Source organism: Epinephelus fuscoguttatus, linkage group LG2 (assembly GCF_011397635.1).
Source record: "Epinephelus fuscoguttatus linkage group LG2, E.fuscoguttatus.final_Chr_v1".
In the NCBI taxonomy this organism is placed as follows: domain Eukaryota; kingdom Metazoa; phylum Chordata; class Actinopteri; order Perciformes; family Serranidae; genus Epinephelus; species Epinephelus fuscoguttatus.
In genome coordinates, this window is record NC_064753.1 from 21558364 (window position 1) to 21580153 (window position 21790).

The 21790-nt window shown below is 41.9% G+C and overlaps 1 protein-coding gene across 1 annotated transcript in view; it reads right to left on the reverse strand.

Annotated features, from left to right (window-relative positions):
- kif26ba (kinesin family member 26Ba) overlaps positions 1-21790 on the reverse strand; it is a 212748-nt gene that overhangs the window by 108878 nt on the left and 82080 nt on the right. The window contains 4 exon segments of the mRNA XM_049596076.1: positions 9383-9499; positions 11679-11824; positions 15471-15564; positions 16597-16812. Of these exon segments, the coding sequence (XP_049452033.1) occupies positions 9383-9499; positions 11679-11824; positions 15471-15564; positions 16597-16812 (573 nt within the window).

Sequence of the window (21790 nt, forward strand, 5' to 3'; positions counted from 1 at the left end):
TAAGACAATCTAGACTTTCTTAGACTGCACTAAAATGTCTGTGCTTATGCTGCTAATATTGAAATAAAAATTCACCACTTTTTCTGTGTATAGCTGAGTTTGCAGGTGCTAAACGAGTTGTTCCATGCATCCAGTGCCATCATTTGACATGACAGTGACCGTAGTTGTATGTTGGAAGAACTACAGGCTGCATTTCACCTCCAGGTAGCCAGGGGGCGTGCTCTAAATGCTGCTCAGAAACCTAACTTCCTTGTTTTCTTCGCTTGTGTTACAAACTATCTACGTTTCCAGCAAAAATTGTATCTCAAAATGTGAATGCAGAAGATGTTATGGACAAGGATTCATTTTACAGTGCTTTGGCTGATTCGGATATTCAGCTGCATTTATTCAAGCGGCTATTCCACGGCTGAAATGCGGTGGAGAGAGGACGAGGCTGCAGCTGCCATGCAAGAGGACATGGCAGGGACCCTCCAGAACCTGAACTGCAGAGAGCAAACCAAATGGTGGGGCCTTTTCTCACATTGCCCTCTGATGCCAACACAAACTCAATCATTCTGCAGCAATTAATTCTAGCGTTTTGTCAGATGCTGTCCCCAATGGCAAGAGAGCCTGCAATGCATCCTGGTACATGTAGGCACCACTCACACGGTTTCACGAACAGAATAACTCAGTGTTCCTGTTCAATATGGCATGCACGGAGGAATTTATTGCTTCAGTTTGCTACATTTATCACTAAAACTAGCACTCATCTTCCATGCGGAAGGTCCAGGGCTCAAATCGTGCTGGGGCCGACGTCAGCAAAGGCATGTGGTCGCAAGAGGTTCCCACTGCCGAATCAAAACAGGATCAGATTTCTTAGGGAGGCTTCAGGATAAGAGAGTAACACTGGAATCTGAGCCAAGTCCTCAACGAGGGCTCGTCTCAAGCCGTTGTAGACGGGAGGTTCCAGACGTAAAAGCGGATTCATACTGTCTGAACATCCACATAAAGCTGTGAAACCTTCCCTTTAACATTCGCAGTGGTCGAACAGGATATTGGAGTAGAACAAATGACTGTGTCCCTGGAGTTTCTTGTGTGACAGAGACACTCCAGACAGTACAGGAGAGGGGGTGTCAATGGAAACATTTAGGGAGCTGTATAAAGGGGACTTTGCCAGGAGACAGACACAGCAAACCAGATGGAGGTGGTCTGATTTTTGGACAAGGAGCTGTAAAGAGTCCCTGATGAGAAAGGTTGATGTTTAGTGGATGTGAGAAGAGCCTCTAAATCTATATGAGCGTGTTGTGGCTGAAACGTCTGTCTGGAGATTGGATTCATGTCTGGGAAAGAGCCAACGTGTTGATTTTGTGGTAACAGACCACTGGCTGCCCCTTTTTCTTGAACTGGGAAGCTGCAAACACATGACGGTATCTAGTGATCATTGACATAGAATCACCAGTTACCTAGCAACAGTGCTGGAGCAGGACCGGGATTATAAGAACATGATGGGACCCTATCCCAAAAGTAATGAAGCACTGAGAGACAAGCTCAGCCAGATAGTGTATGGACATAAATAACCTGTTTTTGATCAGGTTTTTGGAGTCTCCCATTTATGTGTTTGAGAATGTTAACACCATAGCCTGTTTTCAGAAACCTGGATAAGCCCTTATTATATTCATAAGAAACCAGAATACGCTTACTGGAGTATCCCCAAAAGGATACTGTTGTCTACACTTTAACCTAGTTATTGAGTGTCGCTGACCACCTGCACACGCACAGCCAAGTGACATTAACAGAAAAAACAATGGCAGCAGTGAAGTGCCTCACTTGTAGAGCAATGGAGAAAAGGAGTTTTGTCTTTCTGTTATGAAAGAGGCTGCGTATCTTCATCCACTGCTCTCCTCTACTATGTGGCAGTAATGACAGTGACAGGCTGACATTGACCAAAGTGGAGACAGTGTTGTGAGAGTAATGCAGCCACTTTTAGCTCAGTACGTAGCGTGTGTGTGTGTGTGTGTGTGTGTGTGTGTGTGTGTGGGGCTGAGAGAAACAGAGAAAGAGAGGAACGATGGATGAGCTCAGAGCAGACAGGTGTTGGTGATCGGAGCAGAGAAGAAATGGTTACAGTAAGTTGTAAAGTGGCAGTAAATATACAGTGTGTGTTTAATATTTCCTGTCGCTTTTATCTCCCATTGGTTTCATTCTGTAAACAATCCAGGTGCACCATGTTGACAGAGAACATGAATAACCCAATTTCTCTGTGCTCATGTAAACATATCCAGAATATGTTCATAACCAGATTTTTCATGTCCATGTAAACAGATTCACATGATGATGTTAATGTAGCAGAATTCTTGAATTCTTGCATATTTTGGTTTTGTGATTGCTTCCAATATCGTCACATCACAGAAAAGAATGTATACGCATCACTTAGTCAGTTGGTCATTTGGTTGGTTCATCACTTTGGTTCATCAACACCATCACCAGATATTTTAATCAACAGTTAACTACCAACAACTAACTTTTCTTGTATATCCTGCTGACTGCAATGACAAACTCCACCTGTCTCCACTGATATCCACGTTAGCTCGTGCTTCTTTCTCTACTTGCACAACACAGTGTGACACGTAACTGATTTTCCACGTCCACATACGACATGCAATGTACCCTGGCTGTGTTGGTTGTTGACGTTCTGGGACATTCTGGTGCCCATAAAAACACCTGGTTAGGTTTAGGCAACAAAAGCGAGTGGTCAGGTTCCTGCACACCCCCGTCGGACTTTCGGTGCCTTAACTTTATCCCGCTGTGTTTCCCCCTGATGCCGCCGGGTGTCATTAAAGTATAACCGCAACCAGCCGTGTATCATGCTGATGTTAAAGGACGCCTTTTTTCATTGGTTTCTGACGCCACAAGTCACTGCCCAAGTGCTGGGATTTCAAGTACTTCGGAGTGAGACCGGGCTCATTTACAAACTTCATGTCTGTTTACTCCCTGTCAACTCCACAGTAACGTTATCTTGGTCTACATCCTTAGAGACTAAAATATGCTTTTTCATCCCTAAGTTAGTTAGTTCACTTTTCATTTATATTGTTAAAAGTATTTACCGTTCATTTATAGTGTTTTTGATCATTTTAATAGTGAGGTTAGCCGGTCACCTAGGCTAGCTAGCTAATAAAATGAAGAAAAGCACTGCCAAATTCATGAAGAGAGCGATCTGCTTTACTCAGCTTTACTCAGCTTTACTCTTTGCTTTTGCAAGACAGTGTATGTCAGTCACTTTAATATCTTTGGCAACTCTTTGAAGCACTGAGTGTAAAAGAGAACCATAGCGACCTAATGTTAGCTAAGCTCTGAAAATAAGGTGAATGTTGGTGCTACACTGAGTGACCAACAGTAGGGAGCACCGCTAATGGCTACTGAAGAGGTGATAATGAAAATGATCATGAAACACTATATAAAAAAACAAAAACAAATGGTAAATACTGTTTACAGTACATGCAAGCTACCTGTGAAGCGTGAAGTAACATTAGGACAAAAAGCACTGTGTTCACTAAGGAAACGTTATTGTAGAGCTGACAGGAAGTAAACAGACATGAAGTTCGTCAAATGGATTTACATCACACTACATTGTGCAAGTACAGAGCAGCCATTTTGGTGTTGGTTATGTTGATCATGGTTCTAGAGACATGGCAGTAACACGGCATACGTTGCTAAGCCAGTCCAAATCCTCTCACACTCCGCCAACAGTCTGAGTCACCAGTGCCAAACCAGACTCAGCAGCACAGCTTTGCTTGCAGCTCTAGCGTTAGGTAGCAGGTTGTTTTGCAATGTAAATGCAAAAGCTGGTGATTAAATTAACCCAGCAAGAGGCATAGAGCTACAAAGCCCTTAAGGAGAAGTGGAAGAGCAAGAGGGAAGGAGGGCAGAAAAGAGGACTCAAATGGAGGGAAAGGTAAAATGAGGACATTACAGTTTGATCCATCTACCTCACATAATGTACAGTACAGGCCAAAAGTTTGGACACACCTTCTCATTCAATGCATTTTCTTTATTTTCATGACTATTTACATTGTAGATTCTCACTGAAGGCATCAAAACTATGAATGAACACATGTGGAGTTATGTACTTAACAAAAATGGTGAAATAACTGAAAACATGTTTTATATTCTAGTTTCTTCAAAATAGCCACCCTTTGCTCTGATTACTGCTTTGCACACTCTTGGCATTCTCTCCATGAGCTTCAAGAGGTAGTCACCTGAAATGGTTTCCACTTCACAGGTGTGCCTTATCAGGGTTAATTAGTGGAATTTCTTGCTTTATCAATGGGGTTGGGCCATCAGTTGTGTTGTGCAGAAGTCAGGTTAATACACAGCCGACAGCCCTATTGGACAACTGTTAAAATTCATATTATGGCAAGAACCAATCAGCTAACTAAAGAAAAACGAGTGGCCATCATTACTTTAAGAAATGAAGGTCAGTCAGTCCGGAAAATTGCAAAAACTTTAAATGTGTCCCCAAGTGGAGTCGCAAAAACCATCAAGTGCTACAACGAAACTGGCACACATGAGGACCGACCCAGGAAAGGAAGACCAAGAGTCACCTCTGCTTCTGAGGATAAGTTCATCCGAGTCACCAGCCTCAGAAATCGCAAGTTAACAGCAGCTCAGATCAGAGACCAGATGAATGCCACACAGAGTTCTAGCAGCAGACCCATCTCTAGAACAACTGTTAAGAGGAGACTGCACGAATCAGGCCTTCATGGTCAAATAGCTGCTAGGAAACCACTGCTAAGGAGAGGCAACAAGCAGAAGAGATTTGTTTGGGCCAAGAAACACAAGGAATGGACATTAGACCAGTGGAAATCTGTGCTTTGGTCTGATGAGTCCAAATTTGAGATCTTTGGTTCCAACCGCCGTGTCTTTGTGAGACGCAGAAAAGGTGAACAGATGGATTCCACATGCCTGGTTCCCACTGTGAAGCATGGAGGAGGAGGTGTGATGGTGTGGGGTGTTTTGCTGGTGACACTGTTGAGGATTTATTCAAAATTGAAGGCACACTGAACCAGCATGGCTACCACAGCATCCTGCAGCGACAAGCCATCCCATCCGGTTTGCGTTTAGTTGGACGATCATTTATTTTTCAACAGGACAATGACCCCAAACACACCTCCAGGCTGTGTAAGGGCTATTTGACCAAGAAGGAGAGTGATGGAGTGCTGCGGCAGATGACCTGGCCTCCACAGTCACCGGACCTGAACCCAGTTGAGAGATGGTTTGGGGTGAGCTGGACTGCAGAGTGAAGGCAAAGGGGCCAACAAGTGCTAAACACCTCTGGGAACTCCTTCAAGACTGTTGGAAAACCATTTCAGGTGACTACCTCTTGAAGCTCATGGAGAGAATGCCAAGAGTGTGCAAAGCAGTAATCAGAGCAAAGGGTGGCTATTTTGAAGAAACTAGAATATAAAACATGTTTTCAGTTATTTCACCTTTTTTGTTAAGTACATAACTCCACATGTGTTCATTCATAGTTTTGATGCCTTCAGTGAGAATCTACAATGTAAATAGTCATGAAAATAAAGAAAACGCATTGAATGAGAAGGTGTGTCCAAACTTTTGGCCTGTACTGTATACTGCCCGGGCATACTAAACATTGCCACAGCAATGGGGATTTTTTCCCTGTTATGTGTATTTTTATTTTCTTTCATGTGGCTACAGTCGCTGCCTGTGTTATCTCCCCATCTCTCCTCTCGCTCCTTTGCTCTCATTGCCAGTCAGTTAACCAGCTAAATGAATATGATGAATATGTAACAGCAGCTGTTGTTGTTCATAACATGTAGTCTGCAAAACCTGAAGCAACTTAAGAGATATCTTGCCTGCTTTTCTCTCGAGCTCCAACACATCCTGCTTTCCTCCTGTTTTTGCCCTTCAATCCTTTCCATATTTCTTTCTCTAAGTTGTTGACTGAACCCCTTGTGTCTTTGTTTTCTGTCTCAGTTTCTTCTCTGTACTTTATTTAAATTATATGAGCTCATTTCTTTTCTCCTCTACCCTCCTCACACATACATACACTCACACACACCACCTTACTTGTATGGGATGTGCTTGCTTCCATTGACCAGGGCCAGGATCACATTGCCGAGGGCTGATAGAGAAAGGCACAGAGGGGCCGAGCTGTGCGAAGAGTTCTCCCTGCTTTTCCCACCTCCTCCTCCTCCTCCTCCTCCTCCAAGTACTTTGACATCACAGCTGCCGAGGTCCAGCAGGTGGAGGCGACTGCGACCGCCTGACACTAGCAGAGTGAGGAAAATGTGTCAAAAATGGAGCAGGGAAGAGGATGGTAAGAGGAAGGATACAAGACGGCCTACAGTATAGACCAGATAGGAGTATGAAAGTCTTGAATGTGCCCCTCAGTATATACATAGATCATTTAACAATTTAATAAAAGAATCATTACCATTACCAATTAACACTGTGTACCATTATAACATGACCAAAGATTGAGTGGTTTTTCTAAATTCTGTAGCAATGTAATGGTAAATCTAGTTTTTTAAAGGTTAAAACAGTGAAAAATCTTAATTATGTGAGCCAAACAAGGGTGAAGATATGCTGCGAAATGATGTGTGTTCCCACATTAGTCATTTGTTATTCACAAACATCATCACTGCCTACATTAAATAGTGTATACACATTCACAGCCATTTCTGCTTTATTCTCTCACTTGTCCATGCACCTGAATGAGTCTTGACTTTGTTATCAGTGATATTTTGGTCAGACATCAGTCTTGTTTTGTCAAACACACAAAGAAACTCACACTACCTCTACATCCTCACTCAGTTATTGACGAAGACATGAGTGCATGTGTGACACGACTGTGAATTAATTTAAACAAAAAATCTATATCAGGATCATACACACCGTGACAGGTTTGTGCACAACTCTGTCAGGACGATGCTTGAACTTCCTATTTATCCATAGTGACTATAGGTAAAGACACTGATATATAAATACTGTTTGAACGCACTCCTTGCTTTGTCTTGCAAAAGTAAAAAGCATGTTTGTAGCTGCTTTTATTCTACTATAATCCTCAGATGTAAGACCCACAGGAGGTATTGTCTGATATGATAACAGTAGTGCTAATATCTGCAGCAGTAGAACCAGCTGCAACAGTAATTTGTTGTTGATAAGTATTGATTATAATAAGTAGCATGAATAATAGCAGTGATGACAGACTGTGAGAGTAAACAGCACTTACTCCTCCTTTGCCTGTCTTTTCCATGCGATACTGGTATATGTGTAATGTAAACAGCATGTGTGAGTTCCTGTGTTCTTCTTCGGTGGTGTTGGGGCGTTGGCTACTGTGGCGAGCTGCTATGGCTGCATCCAGAAACCAGGCTGCCTTCTCTGGGGTCGGAGCACGTAGTTCAGACTGGTTCTGGAGCTGGAAAATGTGTTGGGAGGAGAAAAAAAATTCTGTGAATATAAAGAAGGACCGAGAGCCAGATAAGAGAGACGATACCATTTAATCTTAGCTGAGGGCTCCGTTTACCAAACAAGAAGTGTGCTAACACTGATAATGCTGCGAGGATTCTGCGTGTACGGGAGTGACTGGCATATTCAAATAAAGCATTTTCTAATTTGCCTGCAGGTATGGGAGACAGAGATAGAGGGAAGGAGAGGTGAGTAAGAGAGAGGGTGTGTGTGTCTGTGTGTGTGTGTGTGTGTGTGTGTGTGTGCGTGTGTGTGTGTGTGTGTCTGTGGTATACTGCAGGATATCATTACTGATGAGATTATGTCAGATTAGTTAAGGATTACACAGATGTTCTTGTATCAGACCCTCTAATCCTATAAACATTAAACTGCAGCCACACACACATACACACACACTACTTCATCCTGTGTCACTCAGTTGTTTTTGGCATTTTTCTACACACTATTCAGTAGGGGTGTGAATCACAAGTTTCATCACAACATCATAGCAATCCGTTGGACATAATACAACACTTGCTAATATCAAGAAGACTGACATGATACATTTGGATTCAATTCAATTCAGGAGCCTGAAATCAATATGAGACTATATCAGCAAATATCCTCATTGTCTTTTATTGGCTGCTTATCGTTAATAGCCTGGTGCTTGGCTGCTAGCACTGTTTGATTGTTTAGGAAGGAGGTGCATAGATGGAAATGGTGACACATATGAACTATGGGAACTTCAAAATGTTTTCACTTTGCATATTGGATAGTCAACCACTAAATCAACAGATCAATCCAGATCGATGTATCATCACACCCCCACTATTCAGACTGGTATGTAGTTATGACCTTATAATTAACAATGATGACAACAATAATTATAATGTTGCTCAGATTTATTATCATGTAAGTAGCCTTTTATTGTCTGAATCATGCTCATTACGTTTAGCAAACAGTAAATTATAAAAAAGTTCTTTTAAAGGTCCAGTGTGTAAGACTTAGGGGGATTTAGTGGCATCTAGTGGTGAGGAATGCAGATTGCAAGTCGCTGAAACTTCTCCCGGTTGGAATTCCTTCAGTGTTCATTGCTCAGGAAGTTGTTTACTAGGAGCCAAATTATCCACAGAGGTCTCTTCCTCTCCAAAACAAACAGACCTGGTAATAAAGACCAGTAAAATCATTGAATAAAGCAATTTTGTGTTAAAAAGTCTGTGTTTTTCCAACACTGCTCATCTTGGAGGGGCTTCTAACTATGGTGGGGGATGTGAAACGCAAATGGCCCTATCCATTCTAGTGTTTGGTTTGTCCATTCTGGGCTACTGTAGAATGAGGACCCGCTCCCTTTATAAATATGAACAATTCATCCTAAGGTAACAAAAACACACCAATTCTTATTTTCAGGTCATTAAACGCTAAAGAAAACATACCTATTATATTCAGTTTCTATCAATAAATCTCCCTAAATCCTACACACTGGATCTTTAACCAAACTCAATTAAAGGAAAAGCTTGAATATAAACAGACAAATATATATATTTTTTCCCCATTTTTAGTTTGTTCCATTAATTCATTTTCACTTGGCACTGTTCTGTTCTGACTTAGCCAGTCAGATGCAGTAAACCTGGTGTTAAAATCCGCCTGATTTACTTTGGGAGAAGGGGTACTCTAATAGCAAACTAAAGCTCTCATATTGTATCTGCTGCTCCAAGGTGAGTGTGTGCATCTGCAAGTGTGGATATCCCCCAGTAGCAAAGACAACAGAGAACTGCCTGAGGCTAAGAAAACAAAGGTAAAGCATATTGATATAAGGCCTGAGGCTGTTCATACACGCTTTCGCAGGATTTAGTCTGCAGCAGCCACATTATATAAACAAATGCCACTGTCGGCTATGTTGAAATGTGTGCATGTATTGGTGTGTGTTTGTGTGTACCTGCATGCCACAGATGGGGTCCTCACACAGGTAGACTCCAGGTGACTGTCCATCCTGTAAGCTACCCGTAGCTACTTCAGACAGCAGGTCCTTTAGGTTCTCCTCTTTTCCCCAAACCTACAATCACACACACACACACACACACACACACACACATACACACACACAACTAGTAGTGACAACATTGTTTTTTATTTTCTGACAAAATCTTTCCCTAAATTGTTCTGTGACTAACTCTGGTCAGACCAATCTTAAAGGAAGAGTCCAGCCTTTATTAAAACCTTATCAGAGGGAAGTCATTTCCTGTGATGGCAAGTCGATGGTTAAAAATATTGCAGTCGTAGACGACTGATGTCAAATATGACACTGCTAGCCCTACAGTTAAGGCCACTACTACTGAAAGAGACTGTGAGTGACCCCCTTTCCCAAATGCCTGTATCAGTAATGGCACCTGTTATGGTTGTGTTTTGTAATGTTTTTAAATATGCAAAAACAGTACAACCTATTCCGGCTTAACACTCAATAATACAATACATGTGGAACGAAAAATAGGAAAACAGGAGACAATAATAATAAGAATGATAATATTTATGTAAATAATAAGGACAATTACACAAAAAACAAAAATCTTATATCATGAGAAACTTGATACCTCACCTACTGTACCTGAAAATTATCACTGGCCTACACTGGAACCAGGCAGAAACCTCCAATGTTGAAAAATGATGCAGGGAAGAAGTGCCAAAAACTGCAGTTCCTCGAATGGCCACATGAGGCTGACTCCAAAACTGAGTAATTCCCCAAAGACCCGTGTTTAAATGCCCAACTTTACAACAGAAATAAACATGTTAACAGCCCTGAACAATAAATGTTTTTGATCTCTTTAGCTAATTTCAATATTCATGACAACTGTACGGGGGATGATTTTTTTTTTTATAACTCACCCGCTTATATTTTAAGTCTTACAGTAATGCATAGTTGAGGTAGGGGCTGCTTTGAGTGACAGGCTGTCTACGAGGAGTTGCTACAGTCAGATCCACCCCTCTCTCCTACACAGTTTCACCCTTTCGTAAAAATACAGTAACTTCTGGCTCTGAATAACCAAGATGATGACTGCTGAAATGCCAAACTCGAGGCTTCGAAATGAGAGTTCACAAACCAATGGGTGATGTCACAGTAGCTATGTCTACTATTTTATACAGTCTATGACTGAAACCAGTTCAGTTCAGCGGGTCTACAGTTGATGGAGGTAATATTACCATGTATTCAATAAAAGGCTGCAAGATTCTTAATGATATATATCTGTGGGATGACCCAGTAGCTCATCTGGTAGAGCAGGTACCAAAAGGCTCAGTCCTTACTGCAGTAGCCCGGGTTAAATTCCAGCCCAGGCCCTTTTCAGCATGTCAAACCTCCTCTCTCTGTCTCACTTTTCTTGTCTAATTTCAGCATGTATTATTAAGTAAAGGCAAAATGCCTAAAAAAAAAAAACTTCAAGAAAATGATAATACTACATACCTGTTTTTGAGGATATACATGATTTTCTCTAAGTCCATATAATTAGTAATTTCTGATATCCATTTTGATATAGAAAGGAAGGAATCTGACTTCTAAGTTAATGCAATAGACTTTCTGGAAACAGTAAGAGCTATATTAATGGCTTCTCTGTAACTCTGATCTGTTATGTTTCCTATAAGACAAGATTTCTGGATGTAATGGGATTGCTATATCCGTGATTTTGATCATTCATTCATTCATTCATCTTCTAACCCGCTTCATCCTCTTGAGGGTCGCGGGGGGGCTGGAGCCTATCCCAGCTACATCGGGCGAGAGGCAGGGTACACCCTGGACAGGTCGCCAGACTATCGCAGGGCTGACACATAGAGACAAACAACCATTCACGCTCACATTCACACTTTTGTGTAGAGTTATCAATTAACCTAGTCCCCAATCTGCATGTCTTTGGACTGTGGGAGGAAGCCGGAGTGGCCAGAGAGAACCCACGCTGACACGGGGAGAACATGCAAACATGCAAACTCCACACAGAAGGGCTCCCACGCCCGGAATCGAACCGGCAACCCTCTTGCTGTGAGGCGAGAGTGCTAACCACCACACCACCGTGCCGCCCCGTGATTTTGATCAGTGTCACATAAATCACACCAAATTGTTGTGATTTTAGCTCATTGCCATGTGAAGTGTTACATTGTGCCCTCAGTAATACCTCACCTGAAACTCATATTCAAGACTGCAGGTTAGTAGTAATGACTCCTGTTTAGATCTATCCATTAACACTGACCTCGACTGCAGAGACACGAACAGAGAACCGTGCTCCTGTCTTCTCCTTCCTCTCATTGATGAGCTTAAACAGCCAGGAGATGGCACATGGGATTATACCCAGAGTCTGCAGGGAGTCATCACGGCCAATCATGGTGTAGGATTTACCTGGAAGAGACAGACAGGAAGACAAAATAGGTGAAGGGTGAAGAGAAGAAGATGGATATATCAAAAAGAACATCATCAAAAAAGGCTCCCAGGAGGAAAAAGTGCTTTGTGTTAATAGGTGTGTATGTGTGTGTGTTTCAGTGTCTGAACATGCATGTGCACACTAAGCCTCCAGATCTGTCCCTCTGAGCCACAAAATGATGATTCCCCCCGCCCCAAACATACACACACACACACCTGCTCTCGCTGTCAGGAGTTTGAGATCAAACACACACCTAAACAAAGCCATATGTCACACCTAACAATCACACCGCCGCGAACATTTACACAGAAACAGAGGACATCAAAAGCCTGACTCGTGTGATGCGGGGTAGAGAAATGTGTTCAGATTTGTTCAGAGATAGCATGGAGGGGCGGTTGTCAGCTACACTGTAATTTTACATTGTTCTCCCTCAATGTTTCCTGAAGCATCTAGACTTACTGTCAAAACAAAGATGCATTTCATGATTTGTCAAAAACATGTTCAAAAAGTAGAGGAGAAATTGTGAAGACGCTCAACAAAAAAGATTGTATTTAGTGTCAAAAATGGTTCATATTATCATAGTGGTGTTTATATGGGGTTGAAATTAAACCTTTTAAGGTTGCCTGAAGCACAATGTTCAGACTATTCCAGATAAACCCTCAAAATACTGTTAAAGAAATGCTGAAGAACCCGGTAAACTCTGCAAACAGTATGAAAACAACTTATTTAAAGCAACACATTTACTTTGATTTAAGTGATTTGCAAGTTCATTTCTTTTTAGTTAACAAATCAGACTTCATCAGTCATAATGGCTCTGTGATGGCTCTGTGTGTTACATCTACCACAACCACAGCGCACTTGAACAACCCTCCTTTCTCTTTTTTACATTTCAGGTCTGTGTATATACGAGAGAGTCTTAAGTTACACATCAACACGAGTATGTTTCCTTCTGTTGTGACAACCACAGGCTGTCAGCTCATGGTCAGCTAGCTGACTACTCCACTGACTGCAACTATAGTGACTCTATGCCACAGGAGATAAAGAAGTGTGTATATGTGCATGTGTGTGTGTGTGTGTCCATGTCTGTGTAGTTGATGTATATTCCTGGTAATTGGTTTCATCAAGCAGAGCTGCTGATGCTGTCAGAGATAAAGTTAACAGGGTGAGAAAGTGTGAGAGAAGAAGGAGGCACTGTATCGTCAGTACAAAGACATGCACACATGAGCTTACACACACACACACAAACACACGCACACTCGTCACTACTAAAAAATGAGCCATCCAAAGCCAATAATCCAATAACTGATAACATAATCCATCAGACAGGACTCTCAGCCAGAGGATTCAGTTACACTCCTGAAGTTTATCCATTTATGTCATTATCAGAATATTTTTCCCTTTCAATGAAACCTTGTTACTCTTTGTGAGAGTGTGCGTGCGTGTGTGTGTGTGTGTGTGTGTGTGTGTGTGTGTGCGCGCGCGCGCATGTGTGTTTACATGACAGGACCCGTGTGTGCCTGAGTCCTCATACATGTCTACAGCCAAAGGCCACAGGGCGGAAGATAAATGCTCATTGTGTTACTTTCCCATTTTAATTTGGAAAGAGGTAATACTGTTATAATGCAGCCTCATTAAGATCCATGGCCTTAGGTGAGCGATATCACAAAGAATTATCTCATCTGCCGCTAGAGCAGCAGCCATTAAAACCGAAATCCAGTGATGTCAGAGCCGCTCCACAGCATTAATATACCATAAAACTGATTGAGAGAGCAAACTCTCTTTGATGGATCATATCAGATTAGAATATATTGATTTTATTGTCCAACTCAGTCGACATCTGTCTCTGGCTCCTCCCAAGAGCAGCAAAGGTACATACAATACACAAAACACAACACACCATGAAAAACATACATTATTTATGTATTTTCATTAGACCACTCGCAGTCATGCTTCTCATTCAACACAATCACACTCTGACAATAGGAGGTCTGTTTTCGTGGGCGTGTTAAACATATTGGTTTCAGCCACAATCACATTATGCACTATGAGTCATCATCATGACACATTTTCACGTGTCAATATTTGTAAACTGAATGAAAATGGTGGGATGCAAACACATTGATCTAAACAGACTGTCTGACGTATACGCCATGTTGGTTCATTGTCTTGGGAAATTTGTGGTAATTAGATATGTGCATCTGTTTGTTTGATATGTCCTGCATGGGCCTTTTTAATGGAGAAGTGACCGAGTTCAGGTCTTTGTCCACTCTTACATAAAGCCTAATTTAAAGAAGAATACCTATACTACAACTTAGGTCTTATTTTCATATGTGGCCATCTTTCTTATTCCTAGAAAATACTTTGACTTAAAATGCTATAGTCGTGTGCAGTTGGGTGTCTGTCCTGTCCAATGAGGGCTTGTTGGCGACATTACAGGTGGATTATGCCTTTTTATTAGAGCAGAGAGTGTATCACACCTCCAGGAACAGCGCTCGGCTCTGATCGGTTTTGGCATAGTGGCTGCATTTGGTATTGCAGTTTCAAGTGACACCGCTTTCACTTTCAGTTTTGCCTTCAAATTAAGTGGTTTTGAATATAAATACACTTTATTTGGAGGTAAAACTGCGTGTGAGTTGTCTTGACACAGTTCTCAAAATTAAGATGGCTGAGCTGGTGGCTAGCAGCTAACCGCGCTAAAGAACAGCAACAGTGTTGACAGATTAATTGTGTTAAATGGGGGGAACCAGACGGAGTGCACTACGCTTCTGCAATGACGCTGTCCCGATATCAGCACTAACCTCTGTATGAGTGCAGTGCAAAGCAGCTGCAATGAGCTAGCCAGTGGTATGAACACATGCACTAACACTCAAGTGCCCTGATCGGATTACTACAACAAACCACAGAGAAGCTCAGGCTATATCACACAAAGAGGGAGCGTGACTTCAGTCTCTGCTTAGAATGCCATTACTCCTCTATATATGTGCATACAGTTAGTGGTTTGATGCTATATTAATGCTAATCTGTGGCATACAGAACCTTTAACACAGAGGTATTTCCCTGCTGAACTGCAGTGCTTGAATTATCTGCCTTTGTCCTCTGCCAGCAGTTCAAGGGGACTTAGAAACTCCAACCGGCTGTATGAAGACAACAAGCCAAGAGGAGTAATGCTGCTTGCATGTACAGGGATAAACACAACACGAGCTGACCCGGGGTTGGAGAATATCTCTGTGTGTGTGGTGGGTCTTTGTTTGTGCCAGTGCATGTGTGTGGGTTCAGACATGTTGCAGTGTGCAGTAAGGGGTCCTGACCCTTTTTAAGACAGCTTCTCTAAAAACCAGCTTCAGAAGGATTAGAGCGAGAGAAAAGAAGACAGAAACACAGACGGAGCAGACTGAGAATGCTTTCAGCTTCAGCAGACACTAATCCTCTTCTTTCTCTCTCTGATAGATGAGAGCCAGTAGGGAGACAGCCAAGTGAAAGACTGACACACTGATGGTCTCACACACACACACACACACACACACACACACACACACACTCACAAACACACACACACTGAAGATGACTCACGAGCCACACTTCCTCTGATTTTGTAGTCTGCGTGCATGTGTGTGTGAGAGTTACCCAGCTTGGAGTGTCCAAAGCAGAAGACACAGCCATCTGCTCCGTTCACCACCGACTGAATCACCTCGGCAACCGTTCCTGCGCACACCTCCGCCTAGCAACAGGCAGAGAGAGAGAGGATTGAAGAGAGGTCTAGGAAGAGATATACATTAAATATCTGAATGTACAGATACACATGATCCATTAGAGCAGTGTTAAAAGGACAGCTCTGTGATAGCCATTGAGGATGTTCACATTTGAGTAACAGAAAATCTTAAAAAAAAAAAGGTATGGTTGATGATGGGTGTGTTCCTCATTAATGTCACTAATGCTGCACTCAGCGCTAATGTAGAATGGGAGGAATGGCAGGGTTCATATGGTTATAAAATCCTGGATAAGTCATGGAATATGAAAATTTTCAAACCTAAAGATAATAATTACACCCAGAAAGTTTTGGAAAAGTCACAGAAATTGGCTTCACATTTACCTGTATATTTACTATATACCATTTATTTTCATCGTCACATTTGCCCCTCTGGTTCTCACCCCTCAAGGGGGAATTCATCAGCTAGCCTGGTTCTATCCCAAGTTCGAATATACGCCTTAACCATAAGGTTAACAAATAAACATATCTTCTTTAAACTTGTATACAGACAGAAATGTAGACACATGTGATTTCACAAGGTGCTATGTTCTATAGTTTTTTCATGGCCAGCTGCAGACCTCCTGGTGCTGGTAGAATTTCTTTACCTTTGGACTGAGCCAGGTTAGCTGTTTGATCCTATTTTTAATCTGCTAAGCTAACTAGCTAACTAGCTGCTGGCTATAGCAGTATAGTGTTTGGCATAGTGGTATCAATCTTCTCATCTAACTCTTAGTAGGATAAGGTTTTATTTACATCTAAGCAATGTTTGCTTTGCAGCCAGTTTGTCACCTGTCTGTTGACACTTGTACAGATTGTTTTAGCCAGTGAGATATTTTATACTTGGAAATACAACTTGGAGGCTGATCTACTCAGCCACTCATCATGAAGTCACTGTGGCAAACGTGTGTGTATGTGTGTATATCTGTAATTGTTTCAATCAGGTTTTATATAAAAATCCTATCCAAGTCCTCTGTTTTCTAAACTCACAGGCATTTCTCTCACCTGTGATGCATCAGGAGGGAACGCCGCATCAAAGGTGAACATTTTTGGAGGGACCTGGTTGGCTCCCGCCTTTTTCTGAGAGGCTGCACTTGGTGTCTGATTGACTGACGGATCCATGATGGTGATCTGTTTCTTCCTGGGATCCACTTTGAGGAAGGAACTGGACTCTGCAGCATCCGACTGAGACACTGGGCACACACGCACCATCACTTTCACCTGAGGGGTAAGTCACAGAAAACACACAGTCAGATACTAGTGAAACAACAAAGTATGATTGAATAAAATAGGGCAAAGACATTTGTAATCTGGGCCCAATCCTATTTCTACCCCTTAAATCTTCTGCTTGGTATTGAGTGCCCTCGTTTGCGAGATAACCCTTGATGAGGGAAGTGAAAAATATTAGGGTAGAGATCTTTCCTTAAGAAATGAGACACCACTTCATGCAAATCAGCGTGGCCGACGTGCAAGCATACGTCGTGTAGTAACGACGCAAAGAAAATGCTGGCCCCAGCACTTGTGTTGTGGCGTGTGCTATGCTTAATCTCCTCTGTCTGATGAATCAACGGAGAAGAAATGCTGAAAACAGGAGGTACCTACGACGTCTTCTAGTTCTGATCAATTTGTTCGGGTAAGTCGGCTTGTTTAAATATTTTGATCCTGTGTTCAACCGAATTGCTGGTGAGTTTACGCTAGTCCAACCATCTGTTGTTTGTATAGCCTACATTTTGATCGTACAGTAACAAACTGTTTTCCAAAACTTGGGTTGCTGACTTTGCAAGGTGTTCTGGGAAATTTCATCTTCCACTTCGTTGAAAGTGTGGGTCAGGGCTCCTTGGAATCTAGGGGGTTTTAAGTGTTGGAAACCATTTCCACTACCTCAATTCTGTTTTGGGACACCACTAGCCTAAACATGAACGTGCACAACCAAGTGCAAGTGGGCATTTCTAGTGGAAGTGTGGGTATTGGGATAGGCCCTTGATTCCTCACGAAATACTATTGCAGATACAGGTGCAGAGGTTCCCAAGAAAGTTGCACATTCATACATGTAGCAAAGTAATATTACTAAGTGAGGGCTAAAAGTCGTAGCTAGCAAAGTATCCTTTTTGAATGTTTGGTTATACCTTTACAGTTTCTCAGATATAACTCAAGCACTGTGTTGAGGGCCATGTTGGCATCACTTCTTACTTATATACTTTGAGAGCACTGAAAGATTTTCTAAGAAACCCTACACAGCTCGAACCGACGAACAGATCTGATAATTCTGAGAGATTGTTGCTCGAAGGCATCTGAACTCATTGGGACCTTAGCTGCGACAAAAGACTTCCAAAGAGTCACAACATGCAGCTTTTTAGTTCCTTACATGAATATGAACACGGTCTCTCATCACCTCATTCACCCTAAGTGCTTCCTCTCCCTCCTTCCTCCCCCCTTCCCCTCCTTTACCGGCTGTCACTCTTTCATTATCTCTTTCACCCTCTATCCTAAATCCTTTCCTTTTTCTCTCCACACCCCTCCTGTCTACCTTCAGCTCGCTGCCTCATATCAAAAAGCCTGAAGTGCAGGAATCCTGTTTTAGCTTTCTCTCCTCCTCTCGCTCTTCCTTTCCTCCCACTCCTGTCATAAACTGTTAGCAGCCACAATTTACCGCCTGACAGCTGCTGTTGTTTTCTTTGATATCGGAGGAAGCAAAACGCTGTGTCATCGAATCTGAGTGAGTTCCAGGACATTTTAACATATAAACAACCCTTTCTCCTTTAGTGGAAGATGTTTTAAAGTTTTAGGCACTTTTCTGAGTTTATTATTGCTCTCTTGCTCCTCCTCTGGCTCATCTGGGTAAATTAGTCTTTGTCTTTCTTACTCTTTGAATCTCTCACTGCTTATATTACGCACTGATTCAGTCCGTCTGTCTTCTTCTCTCTCCATGTTTGTCACTAAATCTTTCTTCCTGCTACATCCTACTTGCTTATCCAGGAGATTTACCCCAGATTTTTGCTCCCTGACAATTGAGAGAGAGGCTCAGTTAAAGCAGATGAATGGTGCAGAGCGTCAGATGCAACGAGAGCTTTATGGATTGAGTCTGAACCACACCAACTGTCTCAGAGACTGATCTGAGCTGCCCTGCTCATCAAATTTATTTGATATTTACACAGCAACATTTTGAAGTGATAAAGTATCTGAGTCTGTTTACCTTTAAGAGTTACACTTTCTCCCTGGTGACAGATTTCTTGCTTTCTCTCACAACTTGGCACATCTCCTGTCTAGTGCTGGGCAGTAATGCATTACTTAGTAACACATAAATTCCTCAATGTAGGAACCACAATGTGTCCTTTTCTTTTCCTACATGTGATAAATACTAAAAATGGGATGTGTGGATATGGAGGATTTGGAGTTAAAGGCACCTTTGACGGAGTTCAGTAACAAAAGTAATGTAACGAGTTAAGTATTACTTACAGTAATGTAACAGGTGAGTAAAGGCCAAAACAGACTGGTGCATGTCAAAACAGCTGCCCGTATTATTTTCTATGTACAATAGAAAGACGTGCACTGGCACTCATTGGCACATTGCCCTGTGACACTTCACACCACTGTCCTATTTCCAGTCTAGCTGCCCCTAAATTGAATGCATTTTTTCCCCACTTGCTCCCTGCTTGAACATGAGGGCTCCAGTAGCAGCTTTTCTTCTCCGCTCCCATGGCAGCCTCGACTCCTCCTCAATATGGATGTATAAACAGAACTCTGTTGCCTCTGCCTTCTCTCGTGTGTCAAAGAATGGATGAGGAGAGACTAGTTGTTGAGGTCAACAAACATCCAAGTTATCGACCCACAATCCCGCCGTTATAGAGAAAAATTATATTGCCTGGTGAGCCACAGGTCTTGAGATTGGCTCTTCAAGTGAGAAATCAAGTTTAGTTAGTGTGTGTCCACTCGTGATTTTAAGCTAATGCATAAAGTACCGGTAAGTGCAAGATCTTTTAGTAAAAGTAGTAATAACTGTGTTTGATCTTCTGTTGACACGCTGCAGCACAATGCTTCCTACTGGTGCTAAGGTTGGCTCTTTGTTTGCATCATATAATGTGCCGAAATGCTGCAAGATGTGTTTTCAGCTTAACTTTGCCAACACTGCTCCCTTCTGACCTTGACCACATCTCGGTTCCAATGTGATGTCTCTGCATTGTTGTCTTGACCAGGGTTAGGTAAGGGTTACTTTAAAAGTAATCAAAGCACGTTACTGCGTTAATTTTTAAAAAAGTAACCAGTTACTTTACTGCGTTACTCCCTGAGTAAAGTAACTCAATTACTTTAAAAGTACTTCCAGCGTTACTCCCTGAGAAAAGCAACTCAAGCACTTTTAAAGTACTTATAAGTATTCTACATTTCCTACTGGACAATGGACCACAGGGCACTAAGCCTACATTATTTTGTCTCCAAAATTGAGATCCAATTCTCCCATCACAGCCATCACTTTGCCCAGTAGAAACACAGAACAGTCTGCTGCCGTAGACAACTGTATGACAACAACACCCCAGCATTTTTAATATTTCCTGTAGGGATGTTACCACACAGAGTGAAAGGGGGAAATGATGGTGTGAAACAGCAGAGGCACTTTGTCAACCCGCTGAGTTAACGTTACTGTCATTAGCATCAAGCTAGCAAACAATGGTACATCCTCACGGTCAGACGTAAAGTAATAACATTAACAAATAGCGGGGCTTTTACTCACCACAACTGCAGAGGCTCCCAGCTTCATTTGAAACAAACTACATTATAGACGGTCCGTTATTTATTAATCCCTCTGTGTGTTTATATATTTACTTTTTATCCGCTCCGTTGTCTTTGTAAAGTTAACATATCGCACCGTCATTTCAAACTCAACACTTGTTTCAAATTAAAAGCCCCTTATAACCTCGGCTGACAATCCCTCCATTTTCTAAATAGGCTTTTATTCTGAAACATTTGTCAGAACTTCCTGTGGAAGATACAGTAGCTTGACAGTTTACTTATGGCGCTTCAAATGCAGCTCCTGCCAACTGCTGACGCTTTTAGGTGACTACACCAACATGTCGGCTGGCACATGAACAGACACAGTGACTCAAATAATAGTGAAAGTGATAAAAATAGGACGGGAATAACCTGATGACATCACACACGCCGTGAAGGACGACCGGGGATAATTGGTGAATACCAGCGTGTAGCGTGTACCAGGCATAATGCAAGTCCTGAGTCTGAAATATGTCTGTCAGCGAGTCCTACTCCACCAGACTCCACCATAGGACAGCCAGCTGAAGGACCAGCGTTCTAAAAGTAACGGAAGTAACTGATGTCTTGTTTGAAAATCACTCAAGTATTTGATTACTCAAACAGCAAACTAACGTGTTAGGTTACTCATTACTGCAAAAAGTAATTAAAGTACCCAACTCTGGTCTTGACACATACAAACATTATGATTCAACCCAGGCAGTTGCCTTTTATTGGTCAAATATGCCTCCATTCTTCAGTTGCAATGAAAATGTTTGGGGTTTTTTTTGCATTTAATTTGTCATGGGGATTTTTTTAGTCCCTGATAACTTCCTGAATTTTAAGCACTTGATGCTTTAAGCTCCTGGGACTATCATTTTATCCTTTGATAGGGCAGCTGCTGTACATTTTATCCTTTAGATAGTCTCCTTACCTCCAGATCTTGCTGGGGAGTGTACTGACCATACTCTGTTCAACCCATATTATCTTGTTTTGTACACATCAAAATAAAACAGTTTATTCTAAAACATTTTAACTTTCTTGGAAAACAATTCACGTCATATTCTATTAATGTATTCTTATAAGAGATGAATCTCACATAATTTTGAAGGAAATAGATTTTAACAGACAGGCAGAGTCAGAACTGTGAAAAGAAACATGTATCTTCAAAGTTCAACTGCAAAAAGCAAGTATGGCACAAGCTGAGCTACTGTAGAGCTTGCTATGAACAATGACCAGACTGTGAAATCTGAATCAGCAGAAGTTCACAGTAAATTGGCTTCAGCTCTGAGTGCTGACAGCACAAAGTGCATAGATTGTTTTGGACAGGATAGTTTAAGGCATGACAGATTAAAAGAGCTGGATGCCCTCCAAACAGGAAATCAGCTGACAGTATACAATACACAGGCTGACAGTCAGAGGAAATGCAATTTCTCATCCTTACATTCTTGAAGTTGTG